The sequence below is a fragment of the Poecilia formosa genome, unplaced genomic scaffold (genome assembly GCF_000485575.1).
Source record: "Poecilia formosa unplaced genomic scaffold, Poecilia_formosa-5.1.2 Scaffold205, whole genome shotgun sequence".
Classification (NCBI taxonomy): domain Eukaryota; kingdom Metazoa; phylum Chordata; class Actinopteri; order Cyprinodontiformes; family Poeciliidae; genus Poecilia; species Poecilia formosa.
This window is the reverse complement of record NW_006800144.1, coordinates 778,939-803,160: the sequence shown is the minus strand read 5'-3', so window position 1 is coordinate 803,160 and position 24,222 is coordinate 778,939. Positions and strand designations below refer to the sequence as shown.

At 37.7% G+C, this 24,222-nt stretch overlaps 1 protein-coding gene across 3 annotated transcripts in view; it reads right to left on the bottom strand.

The window, feature by feature from the left end:
• The window catches only part of helz (helicase with zinc finger), a 53,178-nt gene extending 29,462 nt beyond the window's left edge, over positions 1 to 23,716 (bottom strand). For 2 of the 3 annotated variants that reach the window (XM_007567215.2, XM_016679221.1), the window contains exons 1-15: positions 23,615 to 23,716; positions 13,075 to 13,317; positions 12,824 to 12,860; positions 11,435 to 11,559; positions 10,617 to 10,673; positions 10,488 to 10,536; positions 10,212 to 10,287; positions 8,878 to 9,076; positions 7,867 to 7,974; positions 7,591 to 7,732; positions 5,538 to 5,693; positions 5,171 to 5,441; positions 4,451 to 4,577; positions 4,064 to 4,276; positions 3,602 to 3,732 (exon numbers count right to left, since the gene is read on the bottom strand). In XM_007567215.2, coding sequence (XP_007567277.1) covers positions 3,602 to 3,732; positions 4,064 to 4,276; positions 4,451 to 4,577; positions 5,171 to 5,441; positions 5,538 to 5,693; positions 7,591 to 7,732; positions 7,867 to 7,974; positions 8,878 to 9,076; positions 10,212 to 10,287; positions 10,488 to 10,536; positions 10,617 to 10,673; positions 11,435 to 11,559; positions 12,824 to 12,860; positions 13,075 to 13,299 — 1,916 coding nt within the window. In that variant the 5' untranslated portion in view covers positions 13,300 to 13,317; positions 23,615 to 23,716. The remainder of the gene's footprint in view (positions 1 to 3,601; positions 3,733 to 4,063; positions 4,277 to 4,450; positions 4,578 to 5,170; positions 5,442 to 5,537; positions 5,694 to 7,590; positions 7,733 to 7,866; positions 7,975 to 8,877; positions 9,077 to 10,211; positions 10,288 to 10,487; positions 10,537 to 10,616; positions 10,674 to 11,434; positions 11,560 to 12,823; positions 12,861 to 13,074; positions 13,318 to 23,614) is intronic. The other variant, XM_007567216.2, reaches the window with a different exon arrangement.
• Between the last annotated feature and the right edge of the window lie 506 nt (positions 23,717 to 24,222).

Genomic DNA, 24,222 nt, shown 5'->3' with positions numbered 1-24,222 from the left:
AATCAGGGTCTGTGTGTGTGTGTGTGTGTGTGTGTGTGTGTGTGTGTGTTTATATGAGATAAAAGTATAATGTTTGAAGTGGAAAAAGGCCTAACCTTTATTAATATAAACAACTTATTATAGCTTCGATCAATTTTCTTCTTCTGAAATAAAAATGACTAATTTTACAGCAAAATTGTAATAAGGTTATATTATTAAAGATGGCATGATAAAAATGTCTACATAATCAGCCAGAACCTTCTTGTAGTTCCTGAATTCCCTTTTACATGTTTTGATTTGGTGATAAGATCCAAGTCTTTCAGGCTGAAAGCTCCTCTTGGCATCATCACACTGACCTTTAGCTTCCTCCACACATTCTCAATCAGATTTAAAGTCGAGTTCTTCTGTGTTGTTCCAACCCATTATTACTCCCAGCAAAACATTGTTGCCAAAATTAAAACCTTATGCACAAGTGATATTTGTGACTACTTGGCTGTAGTCACAGGTTTCATAAAGACTACAGTCAAGGGGATGCATGAATACCACAAATGTTGGGTGATACATATGCCTCTCACACCATGGATGCGATTAGAAGTGCTTTGATTCCATCTGGTGGTCAGAGTGTGCACTACAAGTGGATTATGAAAATGGAAGTGGGATTGTCTGATAAATTCAACAAATAATCTGGACTTTGTGATAGATTGTGCAATAATATATATAGGCCTACTAAACTGTCCTATAATAGTGCAATGTAATAGACTAGATGTGGCCAAAATCCTAAAAGCTTTGTTGTAACTTGGGTTAGATGCTTTTTAGAGACGTTAGGCTACAAAAGAAAGCAAATGGGTAATACTAGTATTAATAAGAAATATACAAAATATAGGTATAATTGTAGAAATGTTGAGTTCTGTGCATGTATTTCACTGATGCAACTTTGAATCAAAGAATTACATTAAACTACAGGAAACATTAGGGACAACACAATAGACTGTATTAGAAGGGTCAAGTTGCATCAAGAACAACCAGGTTATTCTATCAATTGGGATTTTTTTTCACATTCCCGTTGGCATAGGAATGTTCCAAGAGGAAGAAGGCCAAATTTTATCACAGGGTGGAAATTAATTTTGTGATACTGCAATTGAAGGGTAATTTTATACTTATAGTTTCAGTTGTCTTTAGCTTTTTGTTTGTTTTTTTTGTTTTGTTTTGGATATTTAAAATATCTTCCAGTTTGAGTGTTATTTGTTAATTTAGAAGCTTACATTTATTGATCTCCGAGAGGATATACTTGCATACTTATGCCACTGTTATTACTTAAAAACTGTCTGAAATTGACAACACTGTGGTTTATCGCAACAATTTCTGGGAGAATTTATCATGCAGGAAACAATGCAATTGTGGCAGGTGGTGACTTTTTTTTTTGGCTAGACAGAGTGTACATATTAACTCACTGTTTCCAGTACACATACGTATGAAGACTTTATAACTGGAAATAACTACAGATAACAGCCAAACTGTAAAGTGGGACAGATGAAAGAAGGGAATGAGATGGACAGATGGTGGGCGAACAAACAAAAGATGAGATGGACAGAAGAAAGAACCAAAACAAAATAAAATTGCTGTGATTGGAGCAACACATATACAAAGGAATAATGTAACTTTGAAAACTTTTAAGAGTGTTTCAGAACTCTGATCATGGGGAAAAAAGTGTTTTTAGTGAGGTGAATAAATGATAGACAATAAAAACCCTTCAGGCTTAAAAAAAAATAAATAAATCAAATCGACTTTTCAGCTGACAAAACCAAGTCTGTAGTGTAAAATTTTTATCTACATTTAGTGAAACATTGTCAGATCTACAGTGGAATCAACTCGACATGAAAAACCTCTGTGATAAACATCTTTCAAGTTACAAGGACCAAAAATAAAACATGATTAGTAGACAAAACATTCATTTTAAGCATTCTTACTTTAACTTCTTTATTATCGTGAATGATGAGATGATCTATGACAGACTGTGCTAAAGTCCACATTATCCAAAGATTCTTGTATGTAGCATCATAAAAAGATGATTTTTAAAGTATACTTCAGAGAAGCTTGTGAAGCTGTCAAGGATTTATTATTTAATAATTATTACTTTTTTTCTCCACTTTAAAGGGCCAGTTATCCAGATGCGTGCAAAACGATTAAACAAACTGCTTGTATTCAACCGAAGTTCCTTCAAATCAAGTTCACTCTTCCTCGCTTTAATCAGAATTTCATTTCTAACTCCGACATAAATCCTATTCTGGAGTCCTGAGAAGAAAGGCTGCTGCCAAGAAAAACTCACAGGGATTATATTTGACTTCGTCTCTTGTCAATAAAGATTACCGCGTCTTTTCCCCTCACCTGTCCGACATCAGAGGAAGTAAAACTGTAGAAGGGAGCTGAAAGCTTTCCCGAACGGCCAGTAAGGTGACGGATATGCTCTTATCTCTCAAATTGAGGTGACGTCCCCTCAGCGGAAGCATTTGTCAAAACTTAAATGACGTGGTGGTATTACCAGAGTTTCTTTATAATAAGCTCTTTTTATGATTGGGTTCATTTACCGAGATAAAAATGGACATTTTCTGAGTGCAAATCGTTCCTTCCTGCCGTTTATAGTAATAGGATAAAAGGCAGATGTCGCGTTTTCTGTACAACTGGAATCCTCCTGTCAGATCAACTTGAACGTAAAATATTTTTCAGCTTCATCGCTGAACCAATCAGCGATGCATGTTGATTTATCGTCAATATTCTGTTAGCATCAGCAAGAATGCTTTAACATAGAGCATGAAAGCTGCAGCAGTGACAATTACCAAGTTTTTTTAACGACAAAAATAAAAACTTGACAGATTTTCATATTTTTTGATACAAAGAAAAACTTAATAAGCTTAATTTATAAACTGCAGAGAAGCAACTGAATGTACTGCAAACTGAGAAAGGGAGGTAAAAACTCAAGGTAATAGGAATATCTGGTTACAGCAGCGGCTCTTTGAACAACAAATGCTGATTTTATTATTTGATCTAAAAAAGAAAAAACATTTTACCTTGCCATTAGGTTGGAAACTATGTGCTTTTTTCCCCCCACTATTTTCTACAAATAACATCTAAGAAGAAAATGTATCCCTTTTTTTATTTTTTCAAAAGTTTTACGTTTTTCTTGTTTTAAAGTCTGTAAATAAAAAAATAAAATGATGGTCTCTAAAAACTAACAAATGTCTTACAGCAGATACTTCACAGATCTTTTTTCCCCCCTAAGAGGTCATGTAACATTAATGGCTCTAAATAAATTTTATGACTTTTTAGATGATTTTTGTGATTTTTTTTTTAGGCTTGTAAAAGTTGTAGACTGCTGGGGGAAAAAAGCAGCAATAGTTTTGGAAAGTGTGTTAATTAAAATCCCACATTTTTTTCTATGTGCCAACAGCTTTGCACTGACCATACTCTTTGGTGAGGAAGTGGCAACTGAGGTGAGATCATTTAGAATTAACTCAGTTAAATAATTCAGAGAAAGCACAAAGAGAAAAGGAGATTTTTAGGAAGTGTTCAAAGAGAGCTGGGATTTCTCCACGCATGTGTGACTGTCCACATGTTGGATACGTACCGGTTTGGGCTCCAGGGGATTGTGGGGACAAGGCCAATGTCAGGGAAAAGGATGGTGTTGTCTTTGATGCGATCCAGGGCGTAGTGCATCTCACACAGTGGCTGTCTGTTTAGCTGAAACTGGAGCTCCACCTGACACACACACACACACGCACACACACGCACACGCACACACACGCACAGGAGAGTGAGGGTTTATTGTGAGGATGTAACTGGACACCACAAATAAGTTCAACTAAACCTCTGACAATTCAGTGCGACGCAAAAAGTATTTTGTGTGTCGGGTATGTTGGGGAAGCTCTACTAGAAAAGCTTTTTCCGTTCCATGTTTATTTTGACATGGAAAACACTTAAGTTGATATTTTAATAAAAATGATAGTGCTGAGAAAAAAAATGGAAGTGTTTCACCAAAACTGGCAAAATATTCCAATATAATAATGTTCTGTCCTTTTTAAACTCTTACCTGTATTTCTCTGTCAGGCTGCAGCATCAGCTCCTCACAGCAGCTCTTGCAAATCCTCAGGAAGATGTAATCCTTGGTCTTCTCCTCTATCACAGCCTCATAAACGCGCTCTTTGACCCCAGAGGGAGCATGGCTGCCGAACCCTTCCCGCCCCAACGGCAGCAGCAGAACTGAATTCACCTTGGTCATTACTAGTCTCCCAGCCAGAGTGTCCTGACAAAAGGAAAAAAGATATATATATATATATATGTGTGTGTGTGTGTGTGTGTGTGTGTGGGTTAAGTGGCGACCAGATGCTTTTAGGTGATGTATATTTTTAAGAAAGATACATTTGCTATTTTTAAGGTGAAACAAACACATTTAATCTCAACAACAAGCTGTGTTTACCTCGGAAAGTGTTTCAGTGAGTTTGAAGCGTGCAAAGAGCTGTCCGTTCTGAGCGTACTTGGCTCCAACAGAAATCCCAGTTAGCATGAAGCTGGTGACCAGCTGAAGGTTGGCCTTGATGTTGAACCTGGTGGACAACAATGAGCGCCGTTAGTTTTATGAGGTTAACCTTTATGTCTATTTCCATGAAAACACATCTACAAAACAAACACAGAGGAGAGTAAACAGCAGTCGAATCGTTTTCTATGTGGTGTCTGGTCTCGAATCATGGCAGAAAAATTCCCCCATAAAACCATAAATGTGTGTTATTTTCATGTAAAATTTGAAAAAGCGACCGACAGAATGCAACGTCCAGATCTAAAGGAAGTCTCATTTTGTGAAAATCCTTCAAAAGCAATAAAAATACAGATGATATAAATACAGAACAGGAACAAACCCCCTTTTCAGATGCTCATATTTCAGCTCTTATTGTCCTGAATGACTGGACCGGTTACTACGAGCTAAAAGCTAAAAACATTAAAAATGAATAAACCATACAGAGTTAAAATGAACCAGCCTCTGTTAAATCAAACTGCTTTGTAAGAAGCTGCTGAGACATTAAAGCGCTGCAAATTTACGAGGGTGAAGCCTGACACCTGCTGGTGGTTTAGCATCTCATCACTCAGAGGCCGAATCGCTGCTGCACAGAAACAAACCCAGAGTTCTATAAACTGAACTCACTTGCTGACTTCCTTGTACTGAGCGATCTCCTCTATGTAGAGCAGGTCGTGCAGCCGGGCCTGGTAGTTGTCTTTGGTCAGCGTCTTGTCCAGGACGGACTGGGTGAAGAGCTGGTCGGCCGACAGAGGGATCTGGTAGCGGGCCAGCAGGCTCCTCTCCAGGTCGGCCACCGTCTCGTTGGGCGTGAATTCCACGATGGTTTTACAGGACGAGTCCCAGCGCTTGGCGGTTATCAGCAGCTGCTGCCTGGCTGCCAGTAGGTGCTCCAAGTCTGGAGAAAGACAAACGACAGACGTGGCGAAACGAGGCGAATCGAGACCGGCTCTTTTTGGGGTACCTGCGGGTAAACGTGCCGTTGCGATCGTACCTTCGATCGAGGCGGCGTCCACCATGATCCTCTGCATCAGCACCGGCTCGGAGCCGAAGTCGAACACGATGGTCTGTCTGAAGGTGCCAAAGATCTCGGTGCTGAAGCCCACCGCCACTTTGTAGACGCAGTGGTCGAGGCCGTTGTCGGGCGCTGCTGACAAAAAACACAGGTTTTTCTAAGTGGGTACAAACTCACAGTCTGTTAAAGAAACGGTCATTAGAGAACAAAGGCTGTGGAACGAGAAGTTTACATACAGCTGTTTTTCCTCATTGCCCTAAATTAAATCACATCAAACGTCTTGTTTTATGTCAATTAGAATTACCAAAAGTATTCCTACTTGCTATATGTCAAAATAACAGAAGTATATGTCAGGGGTTTATTTGTCAACGTCTTCAAAGTGAGAAGTCTACACACATTTCCTCAGTATTTCGTAGAACTGCGTGTGAACTCTAGTACTTGGGTCAAACACGTTGGGTCAATTAGCCTATCAGAGGTTTCCAGAGTCATGACATCATCATCATCAATGCCATCACTTATTGTTTAAAGAGACAGTAATCGTTTTGTATGTAAACTCCTGATTGTGAAGACATCAACAAATAAAGCTCTAATTTCTCTCCTTGTCATGATGTTTGGCAAATAGAAATAGCTTTGGAAATTCAAACTGACCTAAAACAAGAGAATCTGACTGAACAGAGGGAAAAAAAAAAATTATGTAATCGTTTGGTTTCAACTGCAGCTACAAAAGTAGACGTCAAACTAAATATCAACAGTTCATCACATTTGTATACAAAGAAGGAAAAAAGCTGCCCGTCATATAAATGTTCAGTAAAAATACAAAGACGGATTCGATATATTACATAAAATCCAAAATCCTTTATGCACTAACAGATATAACTCTTTCAGAGTTATATCTCTTAAAGAGATATTAACCATCAGCTATTAACCATCAGAATTTTCTTAAAATCCCCATTTAGGACGTCGATCACTGTAACCGTGACACTGGTTATTTGTGCCGTTCCAGCCGTAGGACACCGTCACTTCACATATCAGTGTATTTCCACGAAACTGTCAATGAATCAGAATGTCTGTAATAACCGGTTAATATAGCAACACGGCACAGATGGTGGCGATGTGATTTCATCTGTCAGAAAGAGGAGAGGGTCGGTACTCATTTCCTGAGAAGCGAAGAAGAAAAAGTGAAGTTTCTGCTTCTTCAAGTGACGAGGAAGAGGAGGGTAATGGCAAAAACAAAAGAGATCATCAATGGACAAGATTTTATGCTCACACTTGCATTCCGTGTTAATATATCAGCTAATATTTTTTAAATGGATGTCAGAGAACTCAGCGAGATGTAGAAGTAAAAACGAGCCTCTGTTGCTCTTCAGGCTCTTCACAGCGGATTATGAACAAATAGTGCTTTTTAGACCAGTTCTTAATAGAAAATGTAATTAAAACGACTAATGTTAGGAAATCCTATTTCCTAAATTTAATGTCTTGACAGAATTTCCAATGATTAATAACAAAAATTCTGCAAGAAAAAGAAAATGTAAATATATATATATATATTTTTTTTTTTTTTTACTTTTTTGTCATCATTAAGTCACAAACACTACATGGTTTTCATCATTTTCCATACATTTGCAGATTAAGGAAATATTTCTGACTTGTTGGAAAAAGTTTCTTGTTTTTCTAAAACCTAGTTTACATTTGATTCTTTAACCGTTAAGCAAATGCACTTTTTTAGGTCGGTGTTTATAAAAATGAATTAGCTTGTTACTTTCAAAGGGTGGTTTAAGTTTTGTGGCTCTAACTTATTGATATTTAGCAGAACTGAAACAAAGAAACGGCCTTTTGGGTTGAAAGGCTGACCCAACAACATGAAGGATACAGGTGGCTATTTGTTTGAAAAGACAGAAGTATAAATAGTTTATGTTAAGCCACACAGCTTTCTTTTTAGGTGTAACATAGGCAGAGTCTCAGAAAACGTTCGTCGTTTACATTTCATCATCAGATTAAAACAATCCTCGTTATGATGAAAGATCAGACGAACCGGCCGTGTCGTCTCCGGGCGTCCACTCTTGGCATCCTTTGGGAACCGACTGCAGGCGATCCCCGGCTGAAACGCCGGTGATGAAGAAGTGCGGTCGATGGGCGTCGTAGAGCAAGGCAATGCGGAACAGCTTTCTGGCCGGCTAGTTCAGAAACAACAATGGAGCACAATTAAAATTTTTAAAAATATATACATATATAAAAAAAAAAAAGGAAATTGACTTTTCATACAATTTTTAAAAAGCCATGTAAATAAAACCTGACTGCGTCATCCTACCTTGCACAACAAGGAAAAGATCCAGGAATGGGAGGATTTTTTCGAGGTGACCGTAACAGAAAGGCCGGAGCTGGTCTCAACCGTCACGCCTTCCAGACTGTCACTTAGCTAGAAAAACACCAAGAAACAGGCGATTGGGTTAAAAAAAATATATTGGTTTTAATTAAAGATGACTCAAAATTTCAAGAAAATTGAAGAACGCATGTCAACAATCAAGAAGAGTGTCAGCGTAGTGTAGACAGTGAAAAACGGATACTGAAATGGGTTTTTAAAGTACAATTAAATAAATAAAAGTTCTATTAAAGTTGTAGTTCCTCTCTGCTAATGCTTGACAAGAAAAGTTGAGACCATTTATTGGAATCAGTTCACAAATTAAGTGAAGACAAACTTAGAGGTTATTTTTTCCCTTCCAACACTGGACTTAAACCTTGGGAACAGTTTGAGGTCTTATGAAAACATGATGAGAAAAACCAGCTGGGTCCACTTTCTGTTTGACCGTCACAGACTGCTGACCAGGCTTTTTCCAAATACTGAAAGCAACACACCATTTTTAGCATTAGGAAGTCAAACTGAGAGCTGCGCTCTTCGGTGTGGACGCTGTTACTGAGGAGAGACGGTGCAATGTCAGCAACTTTCAGTATCAGTAAATTCAGAAAAAAAAAACTGAATGAGGAAAAAAAGCGTAAGCACAGCTTTCATTCAATAACAGAGAGTTGATGAAATGCAGCAAAGTTTCTCTGTTTTATCAACCTCTGCTCACAATGACACACTGGATTTGGAAATGTTGATAGTCTTTTAGAAAACTCAGAAGAATCTACAGTTCACATACGACAATAATATCCACCCTAAATATTGCACGCATTTCTCTCATGGTGAGAGAAAAAAAACGTTTTCGGTTGCTACGCTGGTATTCTCACAAGCAGAAAAACAAATCCAAAGTTCCAACGAAGAGGCAACTTCACTTCAGACACACCGGAGGCGTTCTGCCGCGTTAACTTTCGTCTCGCTCACCACTTTCTCCGGGGAAAGGGAGTTCATCCACTTTTCGATTAGAGTTTCCATGTAGTTCTCAGTGAAGTGTTTGCTTTCCTGCTGCTGTTTGAGGCGAATGAGTCGGGAGGCGTAACGTTTCTGCCACTCCATCAGCTCCTCTTGCGAGTGGGCCGACGTGCACTGCGCCCCGTACCGACACAGGCCCTGCTCCAAGTACCTGCGGCGACAGTAAGCAGCTCCATCAGACGATTCTGGCTGATCGGATTTGCAAAGTTGGGACATTTAGAACTTTCAAAATTCGACATGCATCAAGATGAAGGATGTTTCAGATGAAATTCTGGATGTAGAAAAATACATCTTTTATATAAATGAGCTGACAGAAAAAGCTGCATGAGTTTCTTTTTCAAGCTACTGGTAAAAAGTTGAAAAAGACTTTTTACCAGTAGCTTGTCATTTTATAAGATTGTCATTTTACTCTGAACAAAAAAAAAACTTGGAGGAAATATTTCAACTAGAATCTGTATTGAAAACCCAGTTTATGAACACTAGGTCAGCATATGTTATATTTCAAGCATTCAGTTTTTAATCAATATTATTTTTATGTTTTATTTATTAAAAAAAATAAAAACAGTTGAAAACATTCCTTTTTTTTCTATTTTTAAATCCATGACAAAAATAAAACAAGTTTAAAAAGTATTAATTTTGTTTTATTTAACTTTTTTGTTTTGATTTAATCCATTTTATTTTATTGTTTAATTATTGTTACAAAAATAAATAAAAAGTAATGATTAAAAAAATGCATCGATTATTCTGCCAGTTTAAAGCACATTGTACCTGATAGACAGTGCCATTATCTTAATAAATAACATTTAAACCAGTCAAAAACTCAAATACAACTATGTTATGTGGAAATGGCAAATGAATACTATTTTATTGAAGTAATTTTTTTTAATGTCATAAAACCATAAAATCAATTTTTTTTTTTGCTAATTTCCTGTTCAGAGCATCATCATATTTCTTATTCTTAACATAATAAAGGTCCAGAATGGCCAATAAATACATAATAAAGATCAAGGATTTTTATTCCTACAAAGATATATGGATATGTTTTTGTCGTCCTATAGCCTGTACGTTAATTGTTTATTTAAATTTTAAGATGGCATATATTAAATGCTAAATATAAAAAGGAAACAATAACCCCCTAAAAAAAATAAAAACAAACAAAAAAAATAACATTTGATTTTTGGTGGAAAATAAATTAGATTATTTTGGGGGAAGGAAACATTTTTCATTCATTGCTCAACTTAAACATACATTTATTTGAAATAACAAAAGAAGAATCTGCTGATTACCTTTTGCAAAGTGTGTACTCCTCACTGCTAGTGACCCCTCTGGGAGGAGGCCGGAACTGCCAGCCATCTTGGACTTCTGTCGATATAAAAGCTGCATAAACACTAGAGCTCTAACAGTACAGTGGCCAGACAATTCACTGGACAATAATTTGGTAGGAAAAGACTCAAAGTGACAACTGACTGCAGGAAAGACACCAAACGGAAAGAAAATGTACAGAAGCTGTTGATGCAACAAAGCAAAATGTTGAAATAAACTCCTGATGTAGATGCGCTCACCTTCGTCCTGGTCGTCTGTGTATTCAGGGGCCATCTCTCTTTTTATTGCCTACATGAAACAGAGCAAAAACGTTTATTTTTAACTCTATTACACTAAACATCCACGACCAGAAAAGCAAATGCAGTTACCTCAATTTCGGAGAAGAGCATTTTTAATCTGGTCAGGTCTTTTGTAACGATGCCGTTCTGGAGCGAGGAGGAAAATATTATATTCATTATAACATAACTGCAAATAGTATTTATATTCATCACAGTTATACTATTGACTCATTGCATGTAGGTTTGCTTAACATAGTAAATACAAAACATTAAATCACCGATGATGGTATATTACACAGTTTCTAACCATTTTACATTTCAAAATGTCACTATATTTCAGACCAAATGTCTGGATTTAAACACATATAAAGTACAGTAGACATTTCTGATGAGTTCAGGCCTTAGAAACATGAAATAAAATAGCAACTATGAGCAAATAAAATAAGAATGTATTAAATGAATTTAAACCTACTTTGAGTTTATAAACACATCAAACAACAGCAAGTACTTTGATGTTATATTTCTTATTTATTTTGTTTACTTTCAATAAAATTTAAAGGACACAATATATTCATTCTATTGATTCAACTGGGAATGATTTGTTATCTGATCATTTTTATCTGCAGGAACAAAACATCTTATTTTGATATAGACTGTGGAATGGTGAAACATATATGTTTCCTCTATATATATAGTTTGGCTGATGGACCAACACTTTAAAGTTTTGGTTTATTAAGATGTAATATTGCTGCTTTGACAGTTAAACTTCTGGTTCAAAATAATAAACTCATTAAGACGGATATTAATATGAAATACGGCTTAAGAATCCCTTCCAAACTGATAAACAGATCAGCAGGTATAGAGCATGAACAACTTCACCTTTACAACTAGATCAAATCAAATCTTACCACTGGCTCTCCATACAGGGATTTAGACAGGATGCTGACCACCTCTTGCAGGCTGCCATCCAAAAGCATGGAGCGCAAACTAGCCTGTAGAGAGCCGTCACCCCGAGCAACCTCGTCTGCCAGAACTGCAACAGAGTGAAAGGAAACGGGTTAAAGCTCCGCTAACCAGGCTGTGTTGTAAAGAGAGAGTGAAGATGGAGCATTTAGAGTGGTTTTAAATGTTATTTAGCCTGCTAGCCTCCTACTTCATCAGTCCATCCAGGAAGTTGAAATGTTGTGATTGCAACCATTAATGTAAATTCACTCATTATTCACAAATTTTTGCAATGAAACTTGCTTTGAATTTTTTTTTTGCAATTTTTACACAAATGTGACCGATCACCTTCACGTTTTCTGCATTTCACTTGCAATATAGCTCTGACCAATCACTGCAACTCGGCTGAACTTTCACCAAACTCCTTCTAATTGAACTTCCTGTTTCACTTAAATAAAATAAAAATAAAATAAAATAAAAATTTTATTTATCTTATTTTTTAATTCTTGGATGACCTTTGATGCTGCCCTGAGTAACTGCCCATATCTTCCATGTGAAAAACAGCCACTGTAAAAAGTTCATATTAACTTGGATGGCCAAATATAGAGTCCTTGTTTTGCACTTTGACCTCTTCTCAGGACATAATTACTATTTAATGTAAAAGGAGGCATTTAAAAGTGTTATTTGCACTTTAAATATTGACCATGTTCAAATCCTGTCATTTTTGGGGGGGAATGTTATGTTTAGGAAGACAATGTTATGGCAAAAAATACAACTTTGAATGTTTGATTGCAAATTTTTGAAAAAGGTGGCAAAAAAATAAATAAAAATCTGAAAATTTTAGTTTGTAACAACTGAAAAAAAAACATCCTAGAGGAACTGATTCATGTCCTAATTATTGCCAGAAAACAATAAATGTTCACTACAGTTCTGCGTTATGTTCTGTCAATGCACTTGTCATTGATTGTGTCTATCAAAATGTGTACTTGGTCATCAAGACTCTTTTCTATTTACCCTTGGTGCATTTTAAACTAGCATGTAACGGCTAACAATAATATACATTTATAGAATTTGAGCCAATTTCCAAACAGTGGTCTTCAAATATCTCCTCCACCACTGTAAACAAAAGAAAAACCAGTTTATATCAGAGTTTCAGAGTGTTTGCAAAGCAGCTGCTGGGAAATCCCAGATCAGACTGAGAAACAAAAACCCCCAAGAAAGAAAATAAAACCCTAGAAACGTTTTATAGAAAAACAAAAGAATCTCTGGTTTGTTTGCTGCATTAAAACAAACATCTCAATCCGCAGCTTCAAACCGAACCAAAGAGTAAATTCACAGTTAGAAGTGCGACCCACCATGTTTGCAGTCTTCATCTGCTCCGTCGTAGTTTTTCTGTTGGTGGAAAGAGAAAACAAAGTCCAGACGTTACAGTTGGAAACGAGTCTTTAAATGAAAACAGAGTCGTTTACACTATAATTAAGGATACGGGAAAGTTTCCACAACTTCAGGGCTGAAGCAAACGACTAGACTCTTTTAATGTATTGATCCAAGTTATTCCTACATTTTCTAAAAAAAAAAAAAAATCAACCAACAACCCGTAGCTCACCAGTTGTAGAAAGGCAGCAATTCGGTAGAGCAGGGCGCGGCTGCGGAGGGGTCCGGCGGCGACCGCCGAGGGAGGGCTGGGCAGTACGGGGGCGCCGGGTGACGAGGCTTGGGGCGCGAGGACCACCAGGGCGTCCGTGCTGTGGGTGACCGCCGCCTCGTACTCCCGCCTGGCTAACGATTTGCTGGCTTCTTCACATGACTTCTCCGCTCTCCTGTCTGCCATGACTCAGAGACAGAACATCTGCAGGTGGACAGAGACGAACGCAGTCAGTATTTCCAGAGTTTATCGGAGCTACGAACTGAGATGAAACAGCGGAAAGGGGAGCACCGATGAACAGGTGGGCAAATTATCCGGCCCCCCGAGTTCCTCAATTTTGGGAGATCGGATATCAGTATTACATCTGCATACGCGTGGTTAACAATAGTCAATTTAGCCAGTTTAGAAAAAAAATAAAAATTGGTATCAGCCAACATGGGAATCTGAGATTTTAAAAAAAAAAAGTGCCATCAGTGCACTACTTCTAGAAAAGCATTTTCCATTCCATTTTCTTCAAAGTTTTCACTTTGACCTTGAAAATACTTTTAATCTGTATTATTCATACTCCACATCAATATCAATGGTCATTTTATCTATCCTAAAACGGTGTCTTGTTTTTTCCTGATGTTGGCTGAAAGAGGAAAAAAAAGTTTTTCACAAAAAATTGGGGGCTGGGAAAAACTGAAAATCACTGCAACTTTTTAGTCACAAAAAAAAAAAATAAATGGCATCACTCAACATTGGTAATCAGCAAGTCAGGCTTTTTAAAGATCGGTGCACTACTAAATAGCAGTTAAAGAGCAACGCAAGGAGGAGTAATCTAAATAAGATACAGATGAATTTCAATAAACTTGGAAAAATAAAACCACCAAAAATGTTCATTTATTTCAAAATTTCAATTTGGAAGCTGACACATTTTACAGTGTGTGTTTATTTATGTTCACTGCGATGACGACTTGCAGCTAATTGAATCCTACGTTCTCGAAATCTTGTTGCCATGTTACAGCCGACGTAGTCATGAACTAGAGCCGATTTGACATCTGTACAGTGGGCAGTCATTGACACCAAGTGTAAGCATTTAGAAAAAAGGTCAGTGCCAGTGAAGTTTGCAACAGAGTGCAGTACCCAAACATAATAATGGAAAGTTCAGTGGAAGGAAAAGGTGTGGTCAAAAATGGATGCACCACGGTGATAACCGCAGCCTTTGTTTGAGCGGATTGTAATTCAAATCCTTTTGAATTGCCACCTCACAAAGACCGAGACAGGACAAGCAAAGAATATTAACATGGAAATCAAGATCGCACAGCCTGAAGGGGGAGCTAGAGACGCGTCCCTGGAGGTTCACTGAGGTTCATCCTGAAGTTTACAGAGGCAGCCCAAAAGCAGAGCTACTGTAAGGAGACGAGGCCGAGCCATATGGAGATGCTTTGTTCGTTTTGTAGCAGGACAAGGCTCCCACCCACACTGCTAAGAGAACCCACACCTGGTTCACTGTCAAAAATAAGAGCAAGATGCAGCTGAGCAGAGTAACCTCCTCCCTCTCAGCGAGCACAGCGGCAGCTAACATTTTGTCGTTTTGCTTTCAGCAGCTTCCAGTTCAAACACAGACTCCAGCTCCTTGGTGCTGTGAGGTTTCAGATTTCACTGCTGGCTTCATTGCCTGGCAGTGGTCAGGATTTTAACTGGTGACACAGCAAACTTGGAGCGTAAAGGGTGTCAAAAAGTAACGAACGCAGGGTTAAACACGCTGGCTTCAAAGTCAGCACATTACTAAAAACTAGGGCCAAGACTAACGATTGAGTTAGTAATCGATTATTCTGCTGATTAATCTGATAAAGAGATTGGCACATTCTGCAGATTTTTCATTTAACCACATAAGTATTTTTATATACAATATTAGAAATACATAGAAAAAACACAAACAGAGAAATTCAATTCATTTTTTGAATATGAAAATAAATATTTTATTGCCTAAAGTGCAATACCAGTTCATTCCTTTAGTGCACAATTGATCATTTGTAGCAAAGGATGATACAAATACAATGTGGGGCTAATCGGTTCATTATTATTTGGATTAGCCGATTAATTAGATATCAAAAGGTGCTTTATAGGAGGTTTTCTTTTAACCTGGTGAATGTAAAACTATACCACTTTAGAAGTACAATTCTTTTTTTGAATCTGTACTACAATGGATCAATTGGTTCAGTAATCAGTTAATCCAGTTAGCGATTAATCGATTCCTATATTAGCTGACAATTATTTATATAATCGATTAATCAATTTCAATAATTTATCATTGAAATAATAACCAATTTGAATTATCAAATAAATTCTGAAATAGATGACTGTATGTAATGAATCTAAATGGTATATGAATTTAACTTTTTAAAGTGATCTACAGAAATACATTTGAACCTTTCTGTAACATCATAATTTACTGAGTTGATTAATCGTAATTAATCTATTAGTGAAAAAAATTGATTAATCACAACTAATTGTTTCAGCCCTACTAAATAAGAAAAATAAAAATTATGAAAACTTATGAAACAAAGGCCCCCCGGCTTTTGGTTTTTGGCACCTTGTTTCCCTTCGGGTTTTAATTGGCCCAAGTTTTGAATTTAATTTTTTTTAGAAGTATTAGTTAATGTTTGCCAATAGAAATAGCAGAAAAACTGTTAAGAAAAACTTTAAACAGCATTTCAAACTTTACTTTGTTTTTAATTGTTGCACGGTTGGAGATGGAAAAAAAAAAATTTGCCAAATGTTAACCGTCAGATGCCACTTCTCCTGGAATCAATGCATCACTTCCAACCTGTGTTTTGTCTCATCAATATCCGAAAGCACAGGCTTCAGCCCAAACACAAATAAGAAAAAAGGAGGACAATTTTATTATTATTTTGGCTTTGTTGTTGGAGTAAGTAGCTGGTTACATCAGGGGCTGAGATGATGAGTTGATGGTGACTCATTAGACCAAACTAGAATGTTGCAACCGCTCTGCTGCATGAAAACAGAACGTTCAGCGAGATACGAAGTCAAAGTCAGAGAGGAATTTGGTGGACGAGGCAAACAAACGGTACGGTTCAGCTAATGTTGTGTCCTTCAGTAAAAGATCAAGACTTTATAGTAAAGCTTGCTCATCCCGGCGCCCACAGTAACGCATGTGCTCCTGTTCCACGGATTGCAACAGATTTCCACAAGAGCGGAACCAAAACAATCATCTCTGGGTGCAGCTCACGATGAAGACACCGTCTCTCTGGAGACGCGAGGTTCGCTCGGAGGAGACGAACGGCGGCGTCCGTCGTGGCGTTTAAAAAAAAATGGGAACGTGGCGGCAGTCGGTGATTAGCCGGCCTTTTTAGACCTGAACTTCCACAATTAAAGAACTGAAACAAGCTGCGACAAATGACCGAGTCTGACTAAACCAGTTGTAAGTCACAACTTTTTGATAGTTCCACAGATTATTTTAAGAAAACCGTCGATTCTATTAACAACTTTGAAATCTCTCGCCGGTTGAATCCTTGCAAGAAGCAGTAGGTCAGACAAACAGGAAAAACTGAGAACTATAACAAACAGGATTAAGCAGGGGAGGAACCTAGCAAAGCAGACACACGCTAGAGGTTAATGTTGAGCTTTTTGATCCGGTTCACTTAAAGCCACAGCCAGACATTCAAACAGTTTGGGATTTTGCTAAAATAAAAAAACATCTGTAGTCGATACAAAAATACATTTCACACCATAAATTGCAGATTATAAGCCCCTCTTATGTCTGGTGAGTTTATCATTTGTCAGCTGATGTGGAGCACAAAAGCATCCTGAAAGTAAGAATATGTCAAAAACAACAACGGAGGAACAACTGGGAGATTCACTGTATCAGGGAAAAAAAAAAAAAAAACTGTTAATGGCCAAAATAAAATAAAAAAAGAAAAGGAACGGGTTACATAAAGCTGCTACGCATCAGAATATGGAGGGTACACTGTGACCTCCTGGGGAACACCTTATCCTTGGCTAGCGGCCTAATATCTGTCAGCCCCAATGCAAACTTACTGCTTTAAACAACTGGCCCTGCGGCTCACAAACTGAACAGCTTTTATCCTAAAAGTGTGCATCAAAAGCGCTTGCTGAACAAGCTGATGCCACATTTCAAATACCTCAAAGTCAGAACAGTTTACTGATCTATAAAATATGACTTCCTAAAAAAAGGGATGAGAAACTTTGGCCATTTGTCAAATATGTTTTGACTCTAAAGCTGCAATAGTGAGTCTTTGAAATTAAATGATTAAAGTGTGTATTGCCAACAAGCAATACATGGTAAAAAAAAAAAAAAAAAGTTTATATTACTACAAAACAAAACCACAAATTTGATATTTTAGGCTTTGAATGAGTAACGGAATAAAAACATTGCTTGTTTTCTGTTCAATAATATGACAAAGAGTTGCTGAAAAGCCAGTAATGGGCAACTATTCAGACACGATCAACGGTTTGGCTAGTTTTTATTTTTTCACTTCCAAAACAATACTGACACCTGAGGTTTAGTACCGGCAGATACCGATCTGATACAGAGTTGAATTGATTTAAAATGTTTCTTTTATTTATCAGAAATGTAATGAATTACCAATTCATTTGATCACTGCACCAGTACATAACACTAACATACACCAATAGTTTTCACAAACGTGGTCCAACATGTAAAAACAACACAACTTTAACTTGTTTGCTCAGTGCAATTAGGGGTAGAACAGCCAATGTGAAAAATATAATAAAGAAAACAAAACTGACAGAAACAACAGGTTGACTACCTTGATCAAACATGTACAAAATAAACTGCAACAAGCCTCCTTTCAGATGAATGTTGTTGCTGACCATCTTCACACAACACTGTTGAAAGTGTATGCCATATTGGTAAATATTTTTTGAGTCATAAAATATGGCGACAAAAAAACAGGTTTGTTCCTCAAAATGGAGTAGATTCTTCACCTGCAATTCTTTCCATTAGCACAGCACATCACTCTTTAAAGGGACAATATGTATTTTCCAGGCACATGGTGCCATTTCACAGCCCAATCAAGTTACCATCAGTTGTTATAAAAATGTCGTATGTCAAATATGACTTAAAAAGCTCCTTTAAAAGTTCCTGCTCTTTATGAAATTCCGCCTTTAGGAAGTCATCACAACATGGCTAATCTATTAACACTTTAACAACATTTTCACCAGCATTTCAGGGAGAAGTGGCTCCTATAATGAGCTCAGCAAACCCACAGCTCCAGCTAATTGCTGCTGGCTAGTCTGAAGGAGCCAAGTGGGGCTTCCAGTACGGCTTGGAAACTACAACTCTGAGGAGGAGTTGCGCCTCGAAGGCAGAGCTAGGTTCACCCAGGCGTTTTGCACAGCTAAATGGTTGCCATTTAGCTGACCCTTTGATAAGGGAATAACATCATAACATGATGTAAAGCTCAAAAAAGTCAAATTCACTTCATACTGCCTCCAAATGGCTTTACCAGTGTGTTACATCCACAGCTTTAAGTTATTTCTTAAGTGGTCAACATAATGTGAGAACAGGCTGTTGAAGTCCATCCATCCATTTTCTTTACACCCTTGTCGGGAGGGGCAACAGAGACACACAACCATGCACACACACTCACACCTAGGGGCAATTTGGAGAGGCAAATTAACCTGATAGTCATGTTTTTGGACTGTGGGAGGAAAGCGGAGAACACCCACGCATGCACAGGGAGAACATGCAAACTCCATGCAGGGGGACTGGGGCTGGGAATTGAACCCAGAACCTTCTTGCTGCAAGGCAACAGCTCTACCAACTGCGCCACTGTGCATCCCCAGGATGTTTAAGTGTAACACTAATATCCTTAGAGCCACCGCTAGTAACTAAAACACTTGGCATGTAATTTGTCACAGGACAGATATAAAAGCAGGCATATTGTCATGGCTTTTAGAGTTTACATTAAATTCACGAGGCTTTTATTTATATCCTACATTGGCTTTAAGTGTTATTAGCTCACCAAAAAAAGTAAAAAATAAACTTCCCGTTTCACTTCATCTCAGACAAGCAATTTGCTGTTTTTCCAAATGTGAAGGTACAAACTCCTAGCAAAAATCCAAAAATTGTTGAAGATGTAATTTTAATTACACACATTTTGGACTTTAAAATGCACATCAAGTTCACAAGAACGCGTGGTTGTGTTTCACAAAATAGCTGTGAAACAGAGAAGCCAAAAATATTGATATGCAAATGAGACTGCAGCGGACACTTTAAGAAACCGTTTCCTCCTGTTTGATGCTGCGGAAACAGTGGACTTGCTGCAACTATTACAGTAACTAACAAGCAAAGCTAAGGAGGACTCATGACTCCAAAGTTATATTAATCCACGCCTCGCCTTTAATGCAGACTCGCGTCGTGTTCAAAGGAATACCGAGACTTCAGTGGGTTCGCAGTAACACAGACCGACGTAGTTATCCCTCATTTTGCTTCACCGACAGCAACATGACTGGAATACAAATGGAAAAGCAGTGTTTTTTCCCCCCACCCCCTTAAAAAATAAAAAAATAGGCATTAAAAGTATGAAACAGGGAAATCTCTTGAGAGACAACAGAAAGGAAACACATCTGCCAATCACAGCAGAGTCAGCCTATGAATGAAAGGGATTTGCCAGATATCAGAGTTGTTCAATCAAAGTGGTTCATGGTCTACTTAACTTGTGGTTCTGTTTATTTCCATAACTAGTGGAAGAATCAATCAGTGACTTCATTTACCAACTCATTTAAATAGCAGCGGAAATTGTGCGTTTTGTACATTAATGTAATGTGACCCCTGGCTAGTGTTACGGGTCATTCTTTAAAACACACAAGGCCCGCAGCCAGAACTCCATCCTATTCACATCACTGTGTGTGTGTGTGTATCATTGTTCAAAAGACTTGATTGAGTAAATGGAAGGAGATATTTTTGTATGCACTTAGTTTACCCAGGTGGTTACTGCATCATAATGTGTAAATGGGAGTAGGCCATTTCACTGCTTCACCGTTTCATTCTTGTGTGGTTGTGATTTTTTTTTTCATGCTAGAGGTTTTTGGAGTGTGAACTGCAGATGTCGTGCCTCTGTTCTGACCGCCCCCGGCGATGTTTCATTCCATTTTAAAAACCTATGCTTAAACATAATTTTCCATAATTTACAGTTTGCTGTGGTGAAATACGATTATGTGATTACAATAAATAATACCTGCTTGGCAGTGGCTGCTCAGAACTACTTTGTTTTGATCAGGGGTCGGAATCGCTCGTGTTTCATCAGAGTCGACTTTTCCGAGTTCGGGATGTACCGATAGGAAAATGTGGGCCGATACCAATATTTACCTACCATTTGAACACTGCGAAAATGACCACAACACCTACATTTCATCACTTTAAAATGACCAAACTAACTCCACATGGTCAACCCTTTCCCCGCCACATCAGGAAACGGATTTATCGGTACAAACATTGCATCGTACACACAATAGTATTTGTGACGAAATTGTATTTTCTTGGTAAAGTTGATGTGCCAATAGAGGTTTTAACCAATTCTGAATTGTTTGTAGTTTTCCTGTTGTTACTGCTATTACTTTGACAGGACTGGAGGTGAAGACTTACAAGAAAATAGTCACTTTAAAACAGGGTTCTAGACATTTAAGCCAATGACTTAAATGTCTAGAACATTTAAGTCTGCATTGGAAATGCTAGCATTTCCAATGCAGTTGGCATCGCTAAAAGTAAACATCAATCTGTGTGTATTCTCAAGGGAATACAGACCTAATCATTCTGATATTGTCAAAAATCTACTAACCTGGCATTAAAGGTCGAACACTGAGACTTTCTCTTAACTGCTGAAATCGGATCCAGGTACAATTTGCAGAAATGTTCCCAATGGAGCTACAAATTGATGTCTTCTGGCACACAGCTGTATTTTGTACTCATAAAAGACAAAACAACCCAATCAGCAAAATTACAACATCAGCAGCACCTGCAGTGGTCTGGCTATCTGCTGTAGGAGTCTGAATGAATGGCCCACATTGCCTCGACAGGAAATGCAGTTTTGTTTTAGATGGCTTTTCTGCGCTTCCTGACTTTTAAAACACCTCAGTGATACTGAAAGTAACCAACTTCAAGTCTTTTTTAGTGCTGCTGCCGGTGTGACGCATTAGCTGCTACAAACTATGCAGGCATTGATCAGAAAAAGACCCAGTTTATGAATATATGAACCCGGCCAACTGGTCACCGATCAAGGCCGGTAAAATTGAACATTGACCAAATCTGGTCACCAAAGGGGGGCTTTTGTTCTCCATAAATAGACTAATAAGTACAAGGATATTAAATGATTTGTTAAGGTGTAACGTAGTCAAGTAGATTAAGATGAAATTGCTTTTACACATATAACGCAAAATGCGTAAAAGTGAGGGCTTCCTCCAAAAAACAAGCTAAGCCTGGTGGTAGTTTAACACAAAAACACTGTGTTTTTGTGTTAAACATTTTTTTTAAAGTTGATGGGAACTTTTGGAAATAAAACATCAACAACAAAGAAAATACAGTGTTGGACTAAAACATTAGTCTTTCTGTAGGTTGTGTATGCCTAGCAGACAATTTCCTCTTCAAAATAATTGTCTGATAAAGATTAGTGATGCTTTATTGTCCGAAACTGACAGATGAATGTCATACCAAATTTTATTGTTAAACTGGGTGAGATTATCTCTGCAATATTGGTTAAAAAAATATATATATTGTACGCACGGTACAATATCAGATAACTTTCATTCACACAATTTCAGATAACTTTCATTCACACAAACCCGTACAAATACGCATTGTCGTAAACGTTCCAAACTCCTAGGGGGCAGTGTAGTGCAACGCTAAACCCTATATCAGCCAATCAGATTGCTTCAAAACCTCAACTTCCTATTAGGGATTAAACATGGTGCTAGGGGATTCATTTGTGTGGACACATGGGTTGAACTACTCTTAAGTAGGATATAAAGTTAACAAAACACAAGACAATGTCGATTGGGAATTGTGTCAAAGCAAGTATGTGGGTAGATTTGTTGCAGACTGTAATGTGCTAGAAACTCAAATCTCTTATTTTCCCATATACACTCAGGCAAACAAAAGGTTTTTGAAATCTAAACATTAGTCTGAGTTTTTCGAAATAATAGCTTCTGGTTAAAAGCAAGTTTTTGTGTGGATAACAGGCCATAACACACAAAAATCCATTCGTTTTCCCAAATTTCCAGCTTCGCCTGGGCGAGGCCTTAGCTTCAGAAAGATTTCATACCGTCACAGACTTTAATTGTAGAAGCGGCCACTGCTTTCTATAATGTCCAGCACCTACTGATACCTTGTACATGTCAAGGTCATGATGCTGGTGAGTATATTTTTATGTGCTGGAAGCATAAAACTAATTTAAATACATGACTCACACAGAGAGTCACAAAGAATCATTATGGTAACATCATGCTGACATTTTAACAGTAATATGTGCAAGGTGGTGTCAATAAGAGCAAAGCATATCAAATGTGCTTGAATTACAACAAAGAATGTTGACGAGATAGAAAATTGTTACAATATATTAAGTTAATATTCGCTCACACTTGAGAACTATATAAAAAATCTTGGGGAAAAAAATCCTTGCTACCTAAATGTAGCAAAATTTCTCTCACTTCTTAACCACAACAAGTAGTTTGGCGGCTCTCATTAGGTGGGTATCGTACTCATTTAATGTAATAAAGTCAAACTAATATATCTGCATACAGCTCAGTTAGCTTACGAGCTGATTTATAAAAATTGTGCTTCAGCCCAAACAGAGTTATTTAGGCTGACACAACCGCTAGCAACTATGTGCGAGGCAGAAAAAAAAATACATAAAAATAAAACATGCAAATTCATCAGAACTGAACCCGTGTACATTTCGGAAACGTGCATTTACTAAAAAAAGGACAACAATTATGAGTTATTTCGTTTTCCAGAGGAGAGTTGTAGCTGTTGTTTGTCTGGAAAACTTATCTTGACTGCTGCAAATCTGAACGATGACGGCAGCGTCAAAAAAAAAAAAAAAAAAAAAAGATCGCTTAAAATGTGCTCAACAAATCCGCTCTTTGCTTGAATCGCTTGTAACAGTTTTGCTCCTAAACTGAGGACAAGCAGCTAACATTTAGCACGGCGGCCAAAAAACACGGCCTTTTCTTGGCAGCAAACTGATGAGCTCCCAGCAAGAATAGCTGGGCTGGCTTGTTAATGGTAGCAGGCTAGCTGGCTTGGCTAGGTTCGCCGAAACAAAACGGACTCGGGCCTGAATTTTTTTTGCCACCGTGTTTAGGCACATATAATTCATATGACATCTTGTTCCTACCGGTGCATGGAGTCAAAACATTCGTCACCGTGCTACTGATTTGTGGGGGGGATTCGTGTCGGTGGCTTTGCGACGAAAAAGACAAGTAAAGGAGCTAAAAATGGGAAGTCAACACTTACCTAGCTTTACTTTCTACGCCATCTTGGATCCACTTGTCAGACCATCGCAAAGCATAGTGGGATGTACTGATCTGAAGGTTGAGGAGGACTTGCTGTGAAAGTGCCAATGTTTTGGCCTCGTTTACGAGTCAAAGTTTTGCTTTGAAAAAAAGTACAACACTCGGTGGAAGAAATAAGCGTTATCACCAGCCTGAATTAATTGAATTAATGAATTATTTTAAAGCTGCTTCAGTGTCCTCTGTGTCTCACATCATTAAGTCATTGATAACCCAGCATTACTGTTTTTTTTTTTGTTCACTGCATATTCACTCCAAATTATATATCAATAACGTTTGCTCCTGTACAAATAATTCTATAAGTATTTTGAGTATTTTTTCTTTTTTTTTAAATGTATTTTTAAGTGAAATTTCTCCATTTGAAGTATTGTGGTGTTGGGACAATTTATGTAATGAAATAAAAATACCATAATCTGTGAGACATTATCGTTTCTACACATATTACCTATATTATCCATACCAAAGTTGATATATTTTAATCAAGACATTTTCTTGGGGGGGAAAAGTAAAGGTATTTAGCTTATGTTTTCCCCAACTACTGTAAAATTTTAA